Source organism: Desmodus rotundus, chromosome 9 (assembly GCF_022682495.2).
Source record: "Desmodus rotundus isolate HL8 chromosome 9, HLdesRot8A.1, whole genome shotgun sequence".
Taxonomy (NCBI): domain Eukaryota; kingdom Metazoa; phylum Chordata; class Mammalia; order Chiroptera; family Phyllostomidae; genus Desmodus; species Desmodus rotundus.
The window spans coordinates 68,257,382-68,277,484 of record NC_071395.1 but is presented as its reverse complement, the minus strand read 5'-3'; the positions used below and the strand labels follow the sequence as shown (position 1 = coordinate 68,277,484).

At 43.2% G+C, this 20,103-nt stretch overlaps 1 protein-coding gene across 3 annotated transcripts in view; it reads left to right on the top strand.

Moving 5' to 3' along the window:
- The window catches only part of DNAH9 (dynein axonemal heavy chain 9), a 367,496-nt gene that overhangs the window by 280,753 nt on the left and 66,640 nt on the right, over positions 1 to 20,103 (top strand). For all 3 annotated transcript variants that reach the window (XM_024564675.4, XM_053910525.2, XM_053910526.1), the window contains exons 50-52: positions 6,802 to 7,227; positions 13,246 to 13,365; positions 15,706 to 15,894. In XM_024564675.4, coding sequence (XP_024420443.2) covers positions 6,802 to 7,227; positions 13,246 to 13,365; positions 15,706 to 15,894 — 735 coding nt within the window. The remainder of the gene's footprint in view (positions 1 to 6,801; positions 7,228 to 13,245; positions 13,366 to 15,705; positions 15,895 to 20,103) is intronic.

Here is a 20,103-nt window from a genome sequence, read left to right as displayed (position 1 = left end):
GGAACCTGAGAACTTTAACTCATATGGCAAAAGTGACTTTGTAGGTGTGATGATATTAAGGATCTTGAGATGAGGAGATTACCCTGGGTTATCCACGTGGACCCCACTGTGTCAGGAAGGGCCTTGGAAGAGGGAGACAAGGTCAGAGGGAGAAGGTGACGCACTGACCAAAGTAGAGGGGGGAAAGCTGATCCTGCTGATCTTACATATTTACAATCACTTTGTTCTCAATAAGAGCAAAATAATTTTCATTAAAAAAATCATAAATTGTTTCATTTGAATAAGAATGAGCACCCTTTCAAATATTTGGATTTCTTCTTTTGTTCATTACTTGTTCAGGTTCTTTCTCCATTTTCTTATAGGATAGTTTACTTTTTCTTATTGATTTATCATTTTTCATTATAAATTCTTACTGTTAATCCCCTGGTGTATATGTTATAAATATATTCTCCTATCATTTGACTTTTTACTCAATATCTACAAGTCATATAAAAAGCAGATTTTATAATCAAGTAATTTTGAAAATTCTAGGATTATAGGATTGAACAGATTTCTTTCCTACAGGATTTCTTAAGGCTTTTCTTATGTGATAAGCTTGGTACTAAAAGTTATAAACAAAATAAAACCTCAAGTTAATCTACTTATGAACAGTGATGTAAGACATCTATATAAAATACCAGTAAATCAAATTACCATGCTACCACCTGACAAGTTTTCTGCATATAAGATGATTCATATAGTAACAATATGCCACCAACTGATAAGTTTTCTGTATTTGAGACTAGTCATATAACCATACCCAACCATGGATCAAAGAAAAAAGCTCGACCCCCATTTTAAGAGATGTCAAAATGATACCTAAGACAAGTTAACATCCATTCTTTAATTAAACTCTTAGGAAATTAGGATTAAATAGACATTTGGGTCTTTCGCTCGAGATGGCAACCAATCCCCATGCAAGAGTGCAGCATCCCATCCAATGGGGGAGGCGCTCCCATGAACAGAACAGCACAGGCATGATCGCTGCCACCCTAAAAGAGCATCCTGGGGCTTCCCACCTACGCAGTGATCAGTGAAAAGCAGCTCTCTCTCCATGTTACAGAGCACCAGACAAATATATTATTAGTCATAGATGCCATAAAAATATAATAAGACAACTAAAAGGGAAGTGCTAAGCACCCATCAGAAAGTAATTTACAAAACTTAATAGCTTCCTGAATATCAGCAGTAACCAGTTAGAAATATATTTTCAAAATAGCAACCAAAACATAAGGTACAAATAAGCATAGATAAATTTGTTGAAACTATATGAAGAAAACTATATATCTTTGTTGAGAGACATAAAATGAGACAGGAATAGAAAAACATATACAGGGTTTGACATAAATAATGACTCTTTTAAATTACAAAATCATAAGCATGTAATTCTGTAATACAACAATATCACACTCTAGCATACCATATGATATTTTAGGTGAAATGTTCAAATTAAAACTATAAATTAGTACACCCATATTTTTACCCTACCAACCACACTCAAGCAGGCCTTACTTCTGCTGGACCCTTTATGTACCAAGTTTATGTATGGGAACATTCAATATTATAAGGATGTCACTATTCCTCAAATAATAAAAGTTAATTGTAAATCTAATTTAAGTCCAATGTGATTTTATTTAGTTGTTTCTAATGTCATTAGAAATTCATGTCATTTAACCAGCTATTAAACATTTAACATAAATGTCCAAAAATATGGAGTTGGCTAAATGAAGTATGGCTCATCTAAATGAGAGAAAACATTTAAAATCTTCTTTTACAAAAATAACATTAAAAAGTTTAAGATATAATTTTCAGTGAAAATCAGGTTCAAAAATATTACAAATAGAGATGACATGTGTATATGTGTTTGTGTATATATGTATATGTATATATGTGTATAGAATGAGCCAGATATATGTTTGTTCATATATATTCTTATCTGTATATATTTATTCATTACTTTGTTTTGACACACATACTATGTTTTTTCCTATACATACATACTTATGATACAGTTCACTTTGTAAATTAGGCACAGTAAGAGATTTATAACAATAACTAATAAGAAACTAGAACAGTTATAACAATACACTAATAAAATTTATGTGAATGTAGGCTCTCTAAGAATATCTTATTGTACTCACCTCTCTTCTTGTGATAATGTGAGATAATAAAATGCCTTATTAAGTTGAGACTCACCTTTTCACTTAAAACAAGCACTTTGTGGCTTCTCCCTGGCACATCCGAAGGCCAGCATCACTTGTCTTGCACTTCGGGGCCTTCACTAAGGAAAATGAGGATGACCAGAACACAAGCGCTGTGACACCGCAACAGCTGATCTGATAACCGGGAGGGCTAAGGGCCTAGCGATTGTTAGTTTCTACAGCATGGAGACTCTAGACAGAGGACGATTTGCGTCCCCTGAAGATGGAGGGGGTGGCACAAGCTTTCATCATGCTACTCAGAACCATGCACAACTTACAACCTATGAATTGTTTACTTTGGGGATTTTTCACTATTTCAGACAGCTGTTGACAGTGTGTAACAGAAAGCAACACCACAGATAAGGGGGACTACTGTACTCATTCCTTTGGCCCCAATCAGCCCTCACCAAAGATTACAGCTCCTATCAGTTACTTCTCCAAAGGGCTTGCTCTTGCTCTCTGTCTCCCTCTCCCTCTCCCTCGCTCCACCACCCCCCACCCCAGGTTCTGCTAGCCACGACTTCCCCTGTGCTGTCAGGTCCAGGGATGGAAATGGAGCCACTCCAGCTCCACCCAGCCCAACCCTAATTACTAGCCCAGGGTAACCACTATCTTTCAGATTTCTTCAATCCATACGTTTATAAATAGTTCCTTTAGTTAGCTCTCATCAAATTAGCCAGTGTGTTGGATAATCTTTTTGCCTGCAGTCACCTTGATTAAAACAGTAGTCAAAAAGAAAAAAAAAGCCCAGTAGAAATGCAAAGGTACAATACCAAATAATTCACAAAACAGGAAATTCAAATAGTTTAAAAACATGAAAAGAAGTTTAGCATTACTAGTAAATATATATATGCACATATATGCACTTATATATGAATTAAACCAGTATTGTGATACCATTTTCAACTTATCAAATTGATTTAAAAATTAAATAACATTACAAAAGGTTGAAGAGGATGGGAGGGTATAGAGACTTTCTCAAACACTGATGAATGAAGTTGGAATTTCTGGGAAATAATCTAATAATATATACAAAGAACACTAAATATGTTCCCACACTTGGGCCCAGCAAATCTGCTTCTAGGAATAGTATCCTAAAGAACTAACCTAAGATTTTCACAAAGATTTATATAGAAGAATGCCCAGCGAAGTATTATCCATATGGTAAATTTATGGAAATGACCTAGGTTTCCAGTAATTGAGTATGTTCTATATATCATATTTTGCCTTGTATAATATGTACATTTTTGAGGGAAAAAATAAGGATGCACATCATACATGGGAATCAGCACTAAAGCGTGGATGTACATTATACTTGGCGAAATACAGACATTGTGGTCCATCCATCTGATGGGATACCAACTTTAAAAATTCTGTTGGAAAAGAATAATGACTTTCTCTTATGCCTCTCTTTTAATGATTGTAAGTTTTGCCTGTGCTGTGTCCAAAATATGTCCCAAATCCAGCCACTTCTTACAATGTTCGCTTCAAAAGCCATGGCCCAAGTGACCCAAGTCTCTGGCCTGGACCACACAGTCTCTCTGACTCATCCTTCTCTCCCCCTCCTGCCCTCCACAGTAAGCCTGCACTGCTACAGCCCCTCAAAGCAAATCTGGACCATCTCACTCCCTGCCTAAAACCCTCCAGTGGCTTCCCGTGGAAATTAGAATGAAATCAAACTCCTCCCACTGCTCTAGTTCCACTCACTGTCTGGCCTGACTGCCTCTCCTCTCTCATCTCCAAGGACCTGCTGACCTCCAAGCTTGCACTTGAAGCAGCCCCTTGCCAACCTCTACAGCTGCCACTTTCCCATCATTTACATCCCAACTGAAATGTCAGGTTCTTAAAGTGACCTTCCCAGACCCCCTTCCTAGCTAAAGTGCCATCATCACTCCTCAAGAATCCTCCAGTTTGTTAGCCATTTTTTTTCCAAATCACTTATTAGCATCCAAAATGTCAAAGGTTGGCCTCTTTGTTGCCTATCACCCCACCTGAATAAGCAAAAGGACTTCTGTGTACCACTGTATCCCCACTTGCTAGTGAATGAATGCACACACATTTATTCACTCAGCAAAGGCTTATTGACTGCCCTCTCTGTGCCAGGCACTGTTCTGGGGGCACGTGATATGTCTCTGCTTCTACAAAGCTTCAATTTTTACACAGATGAGGGGTGAGAGACAAGCATGTGAAAAGGTAATGTATTCAGTGCACGAGAACATGACAAATGCTGTGGGAAAAAGAACCACGTAGAGCAGAGGAAGGAGGAGCGCTGGGACAGCTGGGGAGCAGGGTGGTAGCAGACTGCAGTACTAAACAAGGTGATCAGTGTGGGCCTCCCGAAGAAGGAGAGTCTGAGTAAAAACCTGGAGAAGAGTGAATTCATCAGGCATGTGCTTGAGGAGCGGCAGTCAAGGCCAAGGCAGCAGCTAGACCAAGAGCCTAAAGGCAGGTGTGGAGTGGAGGGAGGCCAGTGAGCCTGATGTTGCACTTGGAACATCACATCTTCCTTCTCCTGAGAAGTGTTTTTTCACCCTTGTGTTCCTGTTGGAAGTACTATAACCCCTGCCCTGTGGTGACTGGCTACAGGGCCCCACCTCACTCAACAAGATCATTTCCCAGGACCTTTGAATTCTGAGCTACTTTGAAGAAAATATCTCCTTTCCTTCTGGTTGCAAATTGAAGGGTATGAGCTGCCAGCACCCATTCACTCCATGCATCGTCCAGCACACATGCTGCGTGCCAGTTTCTATTCTAGGCACTGGGGCTACAGAGGTTCACAGGAGAGATGGGATTCCTGTGCTCATGAAGAAGAGGAAATAATAACTCAACAAGGAAAAGTGGCAACTTTCCAATTGCCCTGAGTTCTGTGAAGATCATCAAGGTGCTCAGATAGGAAATGACTAGGAAAGGAAAGTTGGCAGTGGGATCTTTCTGGAATGAGATCTTGATGGATGAGGAGGGTCAGCCATTCGAATGTCTTGGGAAGAAGTGTCCCAGGCAGAGATCCCGAGGTGGGAATGAGCGTGGCAGTCAGTACACTGGGGGAGTGACTGTGGCTAGAGCTTAGGGAGAGGTAGAGAATGTGACCCTCACTGAGGTCAGAGAGGCAGGTCACATGCCTCGCTTTCCAACAAAACTGGTACGCAAAGAGGACACTCACGCGTGGAGAGACACAGAAACAAGAAAAGATTCAGGGAGCCCCATAAACATTCAAAACGCAGTTCTACTCTGCCTTACAGTCAGCTCCGAGCCCGTTCTCTTCAGATACATGAGCAAGAAAATCCCCCTTTGTACTTCAGCTAGGTTTTTTGTCACTAAAACCAAAAGACTTGTGATTGATTTATAGATATATATATGAATATAAAAAATAGTGGAAGGGATTACATTGCAATAGTAACAATGATGTATCAATGATTTTACATTTTCTTAAATCGGTACTTTAAACATAGTTAACCTAAAGTATTTTAAAATGGTGGATTTTTTTTTGTTTCTGATTGGATCTTCTCACTTTGCCCTCTGTCGTCCAGTGGAGGCCACTACAGTGGGTGTGTCAGCACACCCCGACATCTGTGCTGTCCTTCACTCCTGCCCCTGACAAGTTTGTCATGGCCAAATGTGAAAAAGGATTTGCAAAAGCAAAAGGAATGTCTTTCTAGGCATTTCCCTTAAGCACTAGAAAAAAAACTCCCCCTCGCTAATAGATTTCCAGGCCCAGGAGCACCTCAAGTTCCTGTGGCACAAGGACCTTATCTCTGAATCAAGTTTTACCTCCACTTACCAAATCAGCTCCAAAGCAAGTGCTTTTGAGGTTGTGCTTCTCCCTGATGGTCACAAGCAACTTAAGTCCACTTGATACGCATTGATGGCACAATTTCACTTACTGATTAATGGTGCCCTGCTCCCAATTTACAGGTGAAAACACTGAGACCTGGGAAGTTGAAGTGACTTGGTAAGGTCAATGCTTTCTGTCATTTCCTTCCCAAGCAAGTGAAACTTAAAGCAAAGGACAAACCCCCATCTAGGCAGAGGCAGCAACTGCACAGTCCAGGCCTAGCCTCTGTCTAAATTATCTTGGCAGAAAATGCCACTTTGCTATTGGGACAGTCGGTGTAGTTAGAACGAGCTCATGGAACAAAGAAGTTTAATTAAAGAAAAAAATAATAATTGGGTTGCAGTGCTATTCTCTTCAATCCAGGATTGAAATTAATTTATAATAGCCTTATCTCTTATTCATGGCAAGATACATATTTCAGTGTGTTGGCATCCTTATATTTTCCCGTTGACTGTGAAATAACCATGTCCCCCTAATGGGCAGGCGGCGAGTCAGTTTAAGTGCTGAAAGAACATAGCTGAGTCTCTGCTAACCATTCAGAGGAGCCTGAAGCTGCTGGGGACAAGCTTTGGTTTCCTTCTGATGAGTCATGATATTTAAAATTCAGAGGGCTGCTGCAGGCTTCAAAGCAGCCCTTTCAGATTGGTCACTCCAGGGCCTAAATCCATTAGCAGTGAGGACAGAGAGGGCCCATTTGTTTCCTCTAACGATCCCCTTCTCTTTTCTCAGACCAACCTGACAGAGCTGAAGTCTTTTGGGTCCCCGCCTCAGGCTGTGAGCAATGTCAGCGCCGCCGTGATGGCCCTCGTGGCACCTGAGGGAAAGGTGCCCAAAGACCGGAGCTGGAAGGCCGCTAAAGTCGCCATGGCCAGAGTGGATGCATTCCTGGACTCCCTGATCAACTTCAACAAAGAGAACATTCACGAGAACTGCCTCAAAGCCATCAGGCCGTATCTGCAGGACCCCGAGTTCAATCCTGAGTTCGTGGCCACCAAGTCTTATGCAGCTGCGGGACTCTGTTCTTGGGTCATAAACATCGTGAAGTTCTATGAGGTGTTCTGTGATGTGGAGCCCAAGCGCCAAGCTTTGAGCCGAGCCACCTCGGACCTCACAGCCGCCCAGGAGAAGCTGGCAGCCATTAAAACCAAGATCACTGTAAGTGAGCCGGGCCCTGTGGCCCTGCTGGGCGGCCTCTGGTACAAACAGCAGTCTCTGCCCTTCCCCAGGGCCTAGAGGCAGGGAAAACTAGCTTGTTAGGCAAGTCTCCTGATTTTTCAGTAGAGGCAACTTTTTAAATTCTTTTCTCAAACACATATAGTCCAAACAAGACAAATCCACTGGGCTATTGGTTTACACTTTGCCCCTGAATTATTTTTCCTTTTCTTCTGAGAAGAAAAGATAACATAGGTACGTACAAGGAGGGGGGCAAAAAACCAAAATTGTCTCCTGGAGGGCAGGCCCCTAGTAGGCTTCCGTCACTAGGTGAGTGTTCGAGGAACCCATCTGTATCAGTGTGCCAACTGGTAGTGTTATGAGAAGCTGAGTTCAGCTTCAGTGAATTTTTTTCAAGACTCTCAACACGTTTGATCATTACATGATGGATGATTTACAAGTGCATCTGCCAACACCAAGCTGAGTGTTCAGCAGTTTTTGACCAAAAATGAAATGACCCCGGTGCCCACCCTCCCTATTCACCCCATCTTGTCCTGAGCCATTTTTTTGTTTCCCCCAATGAAAAACATCCTCAAAGGGAAATGTTTTGCCCACATGGAAGAGGTGAAACAAAAACCAGCAGAAGCACTAAAAGGCATCAAAATCCATGAGTACAAAAACTGTTTTGAGCAATGGGAATAACATCTCGATGGGTCTATTGCATCAAACAGAAAATACTTTGGAGGAGACTGAAGTTTAAACATGTAAGAATAAATACACAATTTTTTAAATATGTTATTTATTTATTTTTAGAGAGAGAGGAAGGGAGAGAGAAAGAGAAGGAAACATCAATGTGTGGTTGCCTCTCATATGCCCCCTACTAAGGACTTGGCCCACAACTCAGGCATGTGCCCTGACTGGGAATTGAACTGGCCACCCTTTGGTTCGCAGGTCGGCACTCAATCCACTGAGCCACATCAGCCAGGGCTAAATACACAATTTTTTAATAAATAAATTCTATGTTTTGGGGGGCCTCCATTTGTATTTGATTATATCTGCCTCACTCAGGACTGAAGTTAGGGATGATCTTGAATTCACACCTATCTGTGGAGTTAAAATGGGTAGATAGTACCAAAGTAAGAAGTAGAAGTCAGAGTCCTGTGTGACCACCTAACAGCTAAAAATCCGTCAACAGATCTCACTACAAATGTCTTTAAAATGCCCACCATTATGGCCCCACCCTGCCCTCCTGACCCCTCCTCCTTCCTGGGCTCCCTGTGCTCTCGGGTGCCTGCACCAGCCTGGTAATCAGGCACGACTGTGACCAAGCCCAACCCAAAACACTTCCTGGATCTTTAATTTCCACAGGTGCATTCCAGGCAAGTAAGAGTCTTCCTGCAAATTTCTCATGCTGATAAACAGGGTTTTTACAAATTGTGAAAAGTAAGATTGAAGACATGCCACACACTTCATGTCATGGGCTCATTGATTGTTAGATTAAACTCTATAGCTAGAGGCTAGTTCAAAGATCATCACAACTGATCTCTCCATAAAGAAAAGGTACCTTTTGACAAAGCAACTAATCCCCTCAACGTGTTTGCTTTCTAAATCCAGATGATCATAGACGAGTTTACTTAAAACAGGTGTCCATTGCCAAAACAATGGCCCTCTTCAAAGACTCCAGATGCAGAACACTGCAATATTCCCAGAACTGCTTTTGGAGGGAAAATACCTCCCAATGATTTTCATATTCCTCAGCCTCTCCCAGAACAGTGTCATAAGAACTGCATTTTCAAAGATCTCTTTACTTAAGTATTTAAAGGAACATTTGGTGCAAAAGGAATGTTTTCTAAATGTTTATCCCTTTTCAGTAGCCAACATTCACACGATAGGCCTACTCAGCCTGTGAAAGCAATAAGAATATTTTAAAATACTTGGCTACCTCAGGAAGGCACTTCTTTTCTGCCAAAATATTTTTTGAAAAAAATGTATTTTCACATTTAACAACCTCCTCTCCATCCTTTGCTTATCCACATGCCTATCAACATCCCAAGAGTTTGAACACTTCCTGCATTAGTAACAGAGGAGATTCACTGAAATGGTCTCTGATAGGAGACTCCTCCCCGCCCCTGCGCCCTTGTGCCACTGAGGCCACTGCCAGCCTCCTCCCCAAGCTTTATTTTTAGAATTTCAGAATAATTCCAAGTAAATTTTATGTTCAAGATGCTTAAAGTTGAAAAGATATATTTCAAAACAAATTATACAATATAATTTCAATATAATTATACATATAATTATAATACATAAAAATACGAATAGTGGTGATTAGCTCTCTGGGTGGTAGATTTTAGATGGATTTAGATTTTAGATGTTTATCTGTATTTTCTTTTCTCTATAATGAGCACACTGTATATTGTTACAATTTATAAAAGTAATGGTAATAAAAACAAATAAGGCATTTTCATGGAGCTTAGAGTCACCGTAAGTCAAATATCAACCAGTAGAGAATAGCTTCTAATGAGACACAACAGTCTTCTGTCTGTTAATTATTTTGTGTGTTTCAACTGATTGTTGGTATCACTTGGAGCTTGCTACCTAGAGGTTTGCATGTGTTGTGTTTGGCCCACACAGAGTGTTTGAAATGATTTAATTCATTACCAACATTTACAACAGTAGGAGCTTCTTGTAGAAATTTGATTTCTGGCTCATCTTAAAATAATAAGATTCTCAAATATCATTAGCTGACCCTGGAGTTAAGCAGTGGCTTCCATTCAAGTAGACAGTTTTGCCATAGACCCCACATTCCTATTTTTCTCAGCACCAGACTCATCTGACCAGTTTACATTATCTTCCTGGCCTCTGCTTATTGGAATTTCTGACTTCTGTCTATGTACTGTGCTGGCATACTTATTTCTTGCTGCATCTTATTCAGGCAGTTAACTTTCTGCTAGATGAGACTCTAAGATGCTCATCTCCATGTCTTCCCAGTATCGTCGTGGCAACCATTTTGACTGGATGTAACCTTTATTTCTTGTTCCTTTAACATAGAGGTAGCTTCTTTGGAGCCGTCAGCTTTAAAAATGAAGTTACTACTCTTTCCTTCAGCTTCCTCCCTACCTTCCAACTCCCAACTTCTATTATCATTACTTCTCATCACTGTTGCTTTTTAGTCACCAGGATTGAAAATAACTGCATTGCATTCTATAGCCAAAATTAAGTATCCCATGCTCTGTCCCATGACTGACTCAAAAAAGTGGAAAATCAATAAATCCCATTCATATTCTGTGAACATGTCTATATTGTTCATGTAAGATGTAAGTGGTACAACATCATTATATCACCTTTCTTATACAACCATTTTTTCCACCCTGGAGCTTCTACTTTCCTTTATCTTTTTTTTTTCTCTTCCATTAGTTCCTTCTGCATAGCCTCCATAACTTTTAACCCCTCCATCTAACCCAGTCTTCTATCAAGTCACCTTTGCCTCTAAGACTTTTCTCCCTTATCCCCACTCAGAGTTCCAGTGTTAACACATTTCACTCCTTTCTTGGGTTAGTTCCAATGACTCCTGGACCCCATGCCTTCTCCCCTCTTTATTTCTTCTCTTGTTTTGCTATGGCCCTTAAGTAACTTTCTCAGAAATGTGAAGTAAGAGGTAAATTTTCAGAATAGTTCCAGCTTGGAAATATTTTTATTTTTAAACTGAACTGACCATTTTGCTGAGTATTACATTCTGAGTTGCTAATTTTTTCCTCTTCTACACTGAATGCTTTATCCTCATGTGATGAGAAGTCTGATGAATAGCAAGGGTCCCATTCCCTTATCAATGCACCGTGTTTCTCTCTTTCTGGAAGTCTTTCAATTTTTTTCTTTATTCTTGGCGTCTTAAACTTTACATTGACATTCTTAGCTACCATCCTTTTTTTATTCATTGGGCGTGGCATGTGAAGACTTTTCTTCAGCTCTAAAAAATTATTTTGTATTATTTCTTGGGTAATAGCCCTTCCATTCCCTTTTTAATTTTATTTTCTGAAACACATATTGGTTGGATGTTAGACTTGATGGGTCCTCTACTTTCTCTAATCTTTTTGTTACTGTATGTTTTCTTATGCTTTCTAGATTTCCTCAAATTCACCTTTTAGCCCTTCCTTTGAATTTACTACTTTTTACATTAATAATAATAATTTCCACAAGTGTTGAGTTTGCTATTCCTTTTACGAGCACTGTTTTCTTGTTTTATGAATAAACATTATAAATCTCTCTAATAAACTATTAAGAGTTCTATGCTTTTTTGTCATTTTCATGCTTGAAGTTATCTCCATTTCCCAGGTCATGGTTTTTTGTTTGTTTGTTTAACTTAATCTAGGCTTTCATCAAATACCTTCTTGTTCTTGCTTTGACAAGAGTAGTGATCAAAAGCTGGTTATAACTGTGCAGGCAAAGGCAGAGCTGGCTGACTGACAGAATTTGCTCTCAAGATCAGATGAGTTATGCTGGATGCATCCTAAACACCAGAATGTGTTGCCTTTTCCCTGCCACTATTGACTGTCCTGCCTGGTGACATAGATCCCTGGTGGCATTGCATGCCGACCATGGAAACAGAGATATGGAGTGAGAAATTAAAGGCTTCCAACTAACCCTCTTATTTTCAGCATTCCTTTGAAACAGCCCTGACACTTCCAAGTCCCCAGGTGCATGAGGCTCTGCAGGGCTGGTCAGCTTCTCCTCGGATGGACTGAGGCCATCACTAGGTTGTGGCTTCCCCCGTCCTGCTCTAGCAGTTTCCAATCCTCTGTCAGTGTGGTCTTCCATAAATCTACTGGAATCCCTCACCCTCCAATGGCCTTTGACATTTGCTTGGTGATACGGGCTTATGGCTTTTTTAATTGCTTCAAACCCATTTTAGGAAAGCAGTCTGCGCTGTTTTGTCTCATTGGAGCATTATCCCATAACCAAAAAGGGCACATGCCTGGGTTATGGGTTTGATCCCCGATCTGAACATGTATGATCCCCAGTCTGGGCATGTATGGGAGGCAGCCAATTGATGCTTCTCACTAACATTGATGTTTCTCTCTCTCCCTTCCTCTCTATCTTCCCCTCTCTCTAAAAGCAATGAAAAAATGTCCTTGGGTGAGACAAAAAAATTTTTTTAATCATTTTAGAGAAGTCTCAGGAAGAAGAAAATATAAATGAGCATGCCCAGTCTGCCATCATTAATTGGATGCCTTGCCACCTGCATTTCAAACTGCTTGGCCCTTAATTTACTTCTCTTGTAACATGACCAACATGGCAGCCTGAACCAGGCCAGTAAATAGATATGCATTTGGAGGTCTATCTTCCATGTGTCCGTGTATCTTTGTACACGCACATATGTGCTTCAATTCTAAGTTCTTCATAAATTTAGAAAAAATGGAAACCATGTATTTTTTCAATGTCCCCATAATAGAAGAGAATAGATGAGGTTAAAGCAAGAGGAAGATTTAGGTTGTTGACAGCCCCACCCCAAAGCAGACCTGCCGAAGCAGGCACGATATGTGGCCCCCCAGGCCTCCCTGGGGTCTTTCTGACCACCTGTGGGCCTCCAGCCTTCAGCATGTTGTGCTGCTAAAGGAGCACCTGCAGCTTGGGGCAGGCTATCAGAACCCATTTTTCCCGAACACCAGGAGAAACAGAACACACATACCCTCCTCGATGCCCAGCACCCCATCACCCCTCCTGGCCCCAAGCCCTCAAATGAGGTGCTGGAGGAAAGCTCAGCTCTCTCACTTGGGTCGAGATGCTCTGGACTTCCACTCCAACCTCCTCCCTCTAGAGTCTGGCTGAAGTCCTCACTGGGACTCTGCCTGACAGCATCCCTAATTTGCCTTCCTTTCCTTCCCTGCCCTCCTGCCTCCCCCGTGTCCCTACAGCTCCCCTCAGGGGACTCTTCCTTAAACATTGCCTACACATGAATCCTAGCTCAGAGGCACTGAGGTGACTGGGGCCAAAATTACTGACAGACCTGTGTTCCTTCCTGAACAGCACCTTAATGAGAACCTGGCCAAACTCACTGCCAAGTTTGAGAAAGCCACAGCAGACAAACTCAAATGTCAGCAAGAAGCTGAAGTGACTGCAGGCACCATCTCCCTTGCAAATCGCCTGGTGAGTGCGAGGCTCTGCAGCCGGAGCTTTAATTATATTAGCAGAGCTTGTCGAGTGCCGCTGAGGTGCAAAATGGATGAGCACAGCTCAGCACTGCTTTGGCTTGCAGGGAAATATTAAAATGTGCTGAGACGCAGGAACGAATCCTGAGAAATGTGTGAATGCACACCCCGGTCTGGTCAAAGTTGTCCTACAGAGATGGATGGGAGGATGAGAACGCTGCGTGTATCAGGCAGCCCGTGTGTTGTGTGACACACTTACATATGTGTGTATCGCCCAGAGGAAGCAGAGAAGAACAAAGATGGCATTTGACAGACAAACTCTGAAGCTCTTACCTGTGTAATGTTTGATGATAAAGGTGTGGCCAAGATCAGGAGCTGAGGCAGAAGCAGAAAGAGACTTTTTGGCCTTGAGCATTTCTGAGCATGACCTGATACAGCTGTATGCACATCTCACACATGCACACAAACATAGCTCTTGCTGCCCTGAAAAACAATACCTGGAGGGTCAGAGCAGTGTGCTTGTGCTATAGGTGCCTGTTGCTCTCTACCAAAGCACTCCAAAACTTAGAGATTTGACAAAAGAGCATTTTGTTAAGTCTCATGAGTTTGTGGGTCAAGAGTTTGGGTGGGGCTCAGCTAGCAGGTTATGCTTCTCCATGTGGTGCCAGCTGGGGCCACTTGGTGTTACTGAGCTGGTGGCCAAGCTGGTTTGGATGGTATAAAATGACTTCCTTCACACACATCTTGGTAGGGATGACTTCAAGAGTGGGCTCTGCGGGGCCCCTCTCCCTCTCCATGCAGCTTCAGGTCTCTCCAACCTGAGTAGTCAGACGTCTCACATGGTTACTCAGGGCTCCAAGAGACAGGAAGTGGGAGGTACCCATCCCTAGGCCTGGGGCCAGAAGCCAGCACAGCGGCATGTCCCCTGGATTCTACTCGTCAAAGCAGTCCCGGATACAAGGACAGAGCAGAGACATCAGCCCTTGAAGAGAGGACAGTCAAAGAATGCATGACCTTTTAAAATCCCTTATGACTTACATTTTTCACCATAAATCAGTTCACATCTTTCAAGGCAGTGTCCACAGGATGTGATCTCTTTAATTGAGAGCCTTTACAGAACCCTCCTCACCAGTGGGAGGAGGCAGAATCCATACATTTTTACTTTATTGCAGTCTATACACATAGCAAAGCCAGGTTTTCTAGTTTAGGGAGAAAGGAGTCAGAAGAATCACTGAAATGAGCCATGTGTTAGTGAAGAGACGCTATGCCACAAGCGTGTGTCTGTGCAGTCGTTTGCTGACCCACTGCTGAAGAGCTTTGAGATCAACCATTCCATTCAGAGACCGCTCTTCTGCGAACATGCAAGAAGGGGTCTTGCCCTCCTCGCCAGCCTGTCTTCTCTCCAGTTCCAGCCTTCATTTCCCAGCTGGAGCATTGTCTCAGCTGGGTCTCATGGAGGCGGTGTGCTCTTCTGCTCCAGGAGCATGGGCTCTGACGCCACCCCTGCCTCTACCAACCAAGAGGTTCTGCCAAGTTACTTCATCTTTCTGGTCTTTATCTGTATAATTTAAAAATGGCCATGGCAGTGGTTGGGTTGGCAAATCCCTAAGATAGTCCCCAGCTCTGGCATTCTCTGACACCCTTTTTCAAGGAAGAAAAAAGGATAAACTTAACACAGAAACTAAGCTCCACCATCCATCTAAGGGTTCTCTGTAGAAAGGATGGCTCTACTCCCCAGAGCAGTTGTGCCCCCAGAACAGGATGTCATGCCAAAGCAGGTCGGGCAACGTCAGGACAAGTTCAGCAGTCTTGCTGTTTTGTACACAGCATGTTGCAGGACTTCTAGCTCTGTGTCTTAATTACCATGTTTGTCTCCCTGCCCACTGTGAATTATTTGTAATGCATGAAATTAATTTTATTTATTTTCAACTCCTAGCACTTAGAGGGATGGGAGAGGTACATAATTTTCTAATACATTTTGTGGACCAGGCACTGTACTAAGTGATTAACATACATGGTCATAGTTAATCCTTTCGACTGCCCTTTGAAGTGGGTAGTATTCATCTCGGTACCTATAAACAGGCAGAGACTGGAAGCCTGCATCTACAACCTGTCATCTGTCCACAGCCCACACATACATAGCACTGAACAGGGGCTCACTAACTGAAATGATTGCTGCAGCCAGCACAGATCCTCAGTGATCAGATGGGCCACACAAGGACATTCTGAGTCTTCTGCTGTTAAACGTGTGCTGTGTGCTCTCTGTGACTGAATCCATGTCTCTTCATAGCCAGCAGTATGACAAGTCTTCTTTTCCCTCTGGTCTTTGAAACGGCAGGTGGGAGGACTTGCTTCTGAAAATGTGAGGTGGGCAGAAGCCATGCAGAACTTCAAGCAACAGGAGAGGAAATTATGTGGAGACATTTTACTTACCACGGCTTTCATTTCATACCTCGGTTTCTTTACAAAGAAATACCGGCAGAGCCTCATGGATGGGACCTGGAGACCCTACCTGAGCCAACTGCAAGTATGTACCACCAAGATTTCTCCTGCCCACATCAGCCATCGGTACCAATGAGCTCATATGTCAATAAAAACCCACATCTTCTCATCCCTTCTTGCATGCTTTCTCCCACCGCCTCCTGCAGATCCTCTACGGATCTCTGGGATCCAAGAGTGAGACACAGGCACCCATGCCCTTCCGCACTGCCCTGTGTTGTCATCCACTGCTCCAAGGCAGGGTCCCACTAGTGGGTCATTCTGAGGACACTGAGGACAGCATCTCTCTTCTCATGGGTCTCCACGGGAACTCAGGCCCACTGCCCAGCCACCTGTCTCCTGGCACTCCTCAAAATGATAAACCTGAGCAGCGCCAAACCCCACTGTGTTTCCCTCTAATCTCACTGCTCCTGAGCCAAACGTCACAGTAGCAGCTGAGACAAGGTCCCTTTCCCAGACTCTGCACTGCACCTTGTTACCGAGCCCCAAAGCTGCATGGCCTGTGACCGTGGCCCTCAGGCCCCATGTGAGAACATTTTCACTACTCCTGTCACAGGGACTCAGCTTGTCCTCTTAGTGTAAGTTGATAGACTTTACACCCACCTCCTCCTTCCATACTGACATGATGAAGTGGGAAATGCCAGGTCCTGATTGAGGCAGGCCAGGGTGGTGTCTGGAGCCATTAGTTGGAATAATACCCAATATTGCCTTGACACTTCCACATCACTCATTCCACAAATCCTCCCTGAGTATTTAGCGTGTCCACCAGGCAGGAGCTGCAGGAGACGTTCCAGCAGGCAGCTCATAGTCCAGTGCAGGAGATGAGGTTCATGGCAAGCAGTTGTATCAAGAGTCAGCTCAGACAGTTCTCAACATGCAGGAAGGATTGTACGCAGAGCTCATCTGCAGGGGTCTCCTCTGAACATGGAACCCATGCTGGCTAGTGATGATTGGCTTCACAGATCAGCGCATAAAACCTTACTCACTTGAGAATTTGTTGAATAGGGAAATAAACAAATGTAAAGCTACTTATTTATCTTGAACACTTGCAAAAAAGGAAACTGTAGAAAGGACAATCATTAATTGAGTGAACCAAGATGGTGGCAGCTTAGCAAGGGTTTTTCTGGTTTTGTCTGGAGTTCTTAGGCACTTTTGTGCCATGGACCCTTTTCAGTAGTCTGGTGAAATCTACAGGTTCCTTCTTGCAGTAATGGTTTTTAGTGCATAAAATAGAAAGCATAAGATTACCAAGGAGGAGAGAACCAAGATGGCAGTGTAGGTAGACACACTACGCCTCCTCCCACAACCAGAACTGACAGAGAATCGAACAGCAAGGGGGACCAACACCAAGTAGATAAAAAAAAGAAACATACATCCAGACAGGTAGGAGGGGCGGAGACGGGGAGGAGAGGACTCGTGTTGCCGTGGCGGGACGGAGACTGGCAGAGTGTGGGACGAAAGGGGCAGCAGTCTGACCACTAGCAGACCCTGCGGCCCTACAATCTCGCACAGATAAACCGAGAGGGCCGAACTCAGAGTGGTGGAGAATGGGGCAGGCAGAGTGGCGGGTAGCACCCCGTGGCCCCACATTCTCGCACAGATAAACCGGGACAAATGGCGGGGAGTGAAGCAGACCGTGCAGCCCAGGGCTCCAGCTCAGGGAAATAAAGCCTCAAACCTCTGAGTGAAAACACCCGTGAGCATTGGGGCAGCAGCAGGAGAGACTCCCAGCCTCACAGGAGAGGTCGTTGGAGAGACCCACGGGGGCCTAGAGTGTGCACAGGCCCACATACCCGGGAACCAGCACCAGAGGGGCCCAATTTGATTGTGGGTAGCGGAGGCAGTGACTGAAATTCGGTGGAGAGTGGAGTGGGCGCCATTGCTCCCTCTCGGCCCCTCCCCCACGTACAGTGTCACAGCTCAGCATCACAGCGCAGTGACCAGCGTTACCCCCCACAACACCTAAGGCTCCGCCCCTTTAAGTAACAGACACGCCAAGACAAAAAAAAAAAAAAAAATTGGCCCAAATGACAGAACACTTGAAAGCTCCAGAAAAAATACAACTAAGTGAGGAAGAGATAGCCAACCTATCGGATGCACAGTTCAAAACACTGGTTATTAAGATGCTCACAGAATTGGTTGAATTTGTTCGAAAACTAGATGAAAAAATGAAGGCTATGCTAAGAGAAACAAAGGAAAATGTACAGGGAACCAATAGTGATGGGAAGGAAACTGGGACTGAAATCAATGGTGTGGACCAGAAGGAAGAAAGAAACATCCAACCAGAAAAGAATGAAGAAACAAGAATTCAAAAAAAATGAGGAGAGGCTTAGGATCCTCCAGGACATCTTGAAACATTCCAACATCCGAATTATAGGGGTGCCAGAAGGAGAAGAAGAAGAACAAAAAATTGAAAACTTATTTGAACAAATAATGAAGGAGAACTTCCCTAATCTGGCAAAGGAAGTGGACTTCTGGGAAGTCCAGGAAGCTCAGAGAGTCCCAAGGAAGCTGGATCCAAGGAGGAACACACCAAGGCACATCATAATTAGATTTCCCAAGATTAAAGAGAAGGAGAGAATCTTAGAAGCAGCAAGAAAAAAGGACACAGTTACCTACAAAGGGGTTCCCATAAGACTGTCAGCTGATTTCTCCAAAGAAACCTTACAGGCAAGAAGGGGCTGGCAAGAAGTATTCTAAGTCATGAAAGGCAAGGGCCTACATCCAAGATTACTGTATCCAGCAAAGCTATCATTTAGAATTAAAGGGCAGATAAAGTGCTTCTCAGATAAGGTCAAGTTAAAGGAGTTCATCATCACCAAGCCATTATTATATGAAATGTTAAAGAGACTTATCTAAAAAAAAGAAGATAAAAAATATGAGCAGTAAAAATGACAGCAAACTCACAGTTATTAAAAACCACACCTAAAACCAAAACAAAAGCAAACTAAGCAAACAAGTAGAACAGAAACAGGACCACAGAAATGGAGATCACATGGAGGGTTATCAACAGGGGATTGGGAGGGGGAGAGAGGGAGGAAAGGTACAGAGAATAAATAGCATAAATGATAGGTGGAAAATAGACAGGGGGAGGGTAAGAATAGTGTAGGAAATGTAGAAGCCAAAGAACTTATAAGTATGACCCATGGACATGAACTATAGGGGGGGAATGTGGGAGGGAGGGGATGGGCAGGATGGAGTTGAGTGAAGGGGGGGAAATGGGACAACTGTAATAGCATAATCAATAAATATATCGAAAAAATAAAAATAAAAAAATTTTTTTTAAAGATTACCAAGGAAACCAATTCTATATAAATGCATCTCTGATCCCAAGATAAGAACCTCCAGTGGTAGTTTTCCCTTTTGATGCTTGTTTGATGGTTCAGCACTAGCCATTCACAAACTTAGCAGGTACGATTAAACACACAGGAGATGGATTGGAGAGGTCTTCCTGAGGTAACTGAGAAAACAAATTGCAGAGAAGAGAGAGAAGGGGCAGTTAAAAGGGCATCTGTGTGAACCTTGAAAACATTCTGGTAAGTGAAGGTAGCCAGACACAAAAGATCACATATTGTATGATTCCTTTTAAGTGAAATACCCAGACTAGGTAAGTCCTTAGAGACAAAAAGCAGACTAGCAGTTGCTAAGAGCTGGGAGTAGGAGAGAATGGGAATGACTACTAATGGGTACGGGGCTTCCTCTGGGGTGATGGAAATGTTTCAGAATTAGATAGAGCTGATGGTTGCACAATGCTGTGAATATTACTTCAAATGTTTTTTAAACGTATATGTTCCCAGTGGAACCTATTACTTGTACAGAATTAAACAAGCTGAGAGAGGTCAGCAGAGACCAGAGAGGAGGTCCTGATGCACACACGGGCTGTTGAGGGAAACAGGCTGTGCAGAGCCTGCATAGGCCTGGAGGCTTGCTTGCCAGTTTCCTCGGTGTGCCAGTGAGGAGTTTGCAGGGAAGTCACACAGTCAGCCTGGGTATGGGGTGTTCTGGGCAGGGAGAATCTCCAGCTCTTTGCAAGCCAGGCCTCTGTCAGAAAGTGGTGAAGGGGCTGAGAGGAGAGAGTGTTTGGTGTGGGCTGGCACTGACAAGACAGAGCCCAGAAGGTGTGGGCACATGCACAGAAATGCAGAAATGTAATGGAGGGGTGACCCTGTTAACATGGGGGAGGGCGTAGAGGAGGGTGTTGATCAAGATATGAATAATCTGTGGTCAAAATCTGACT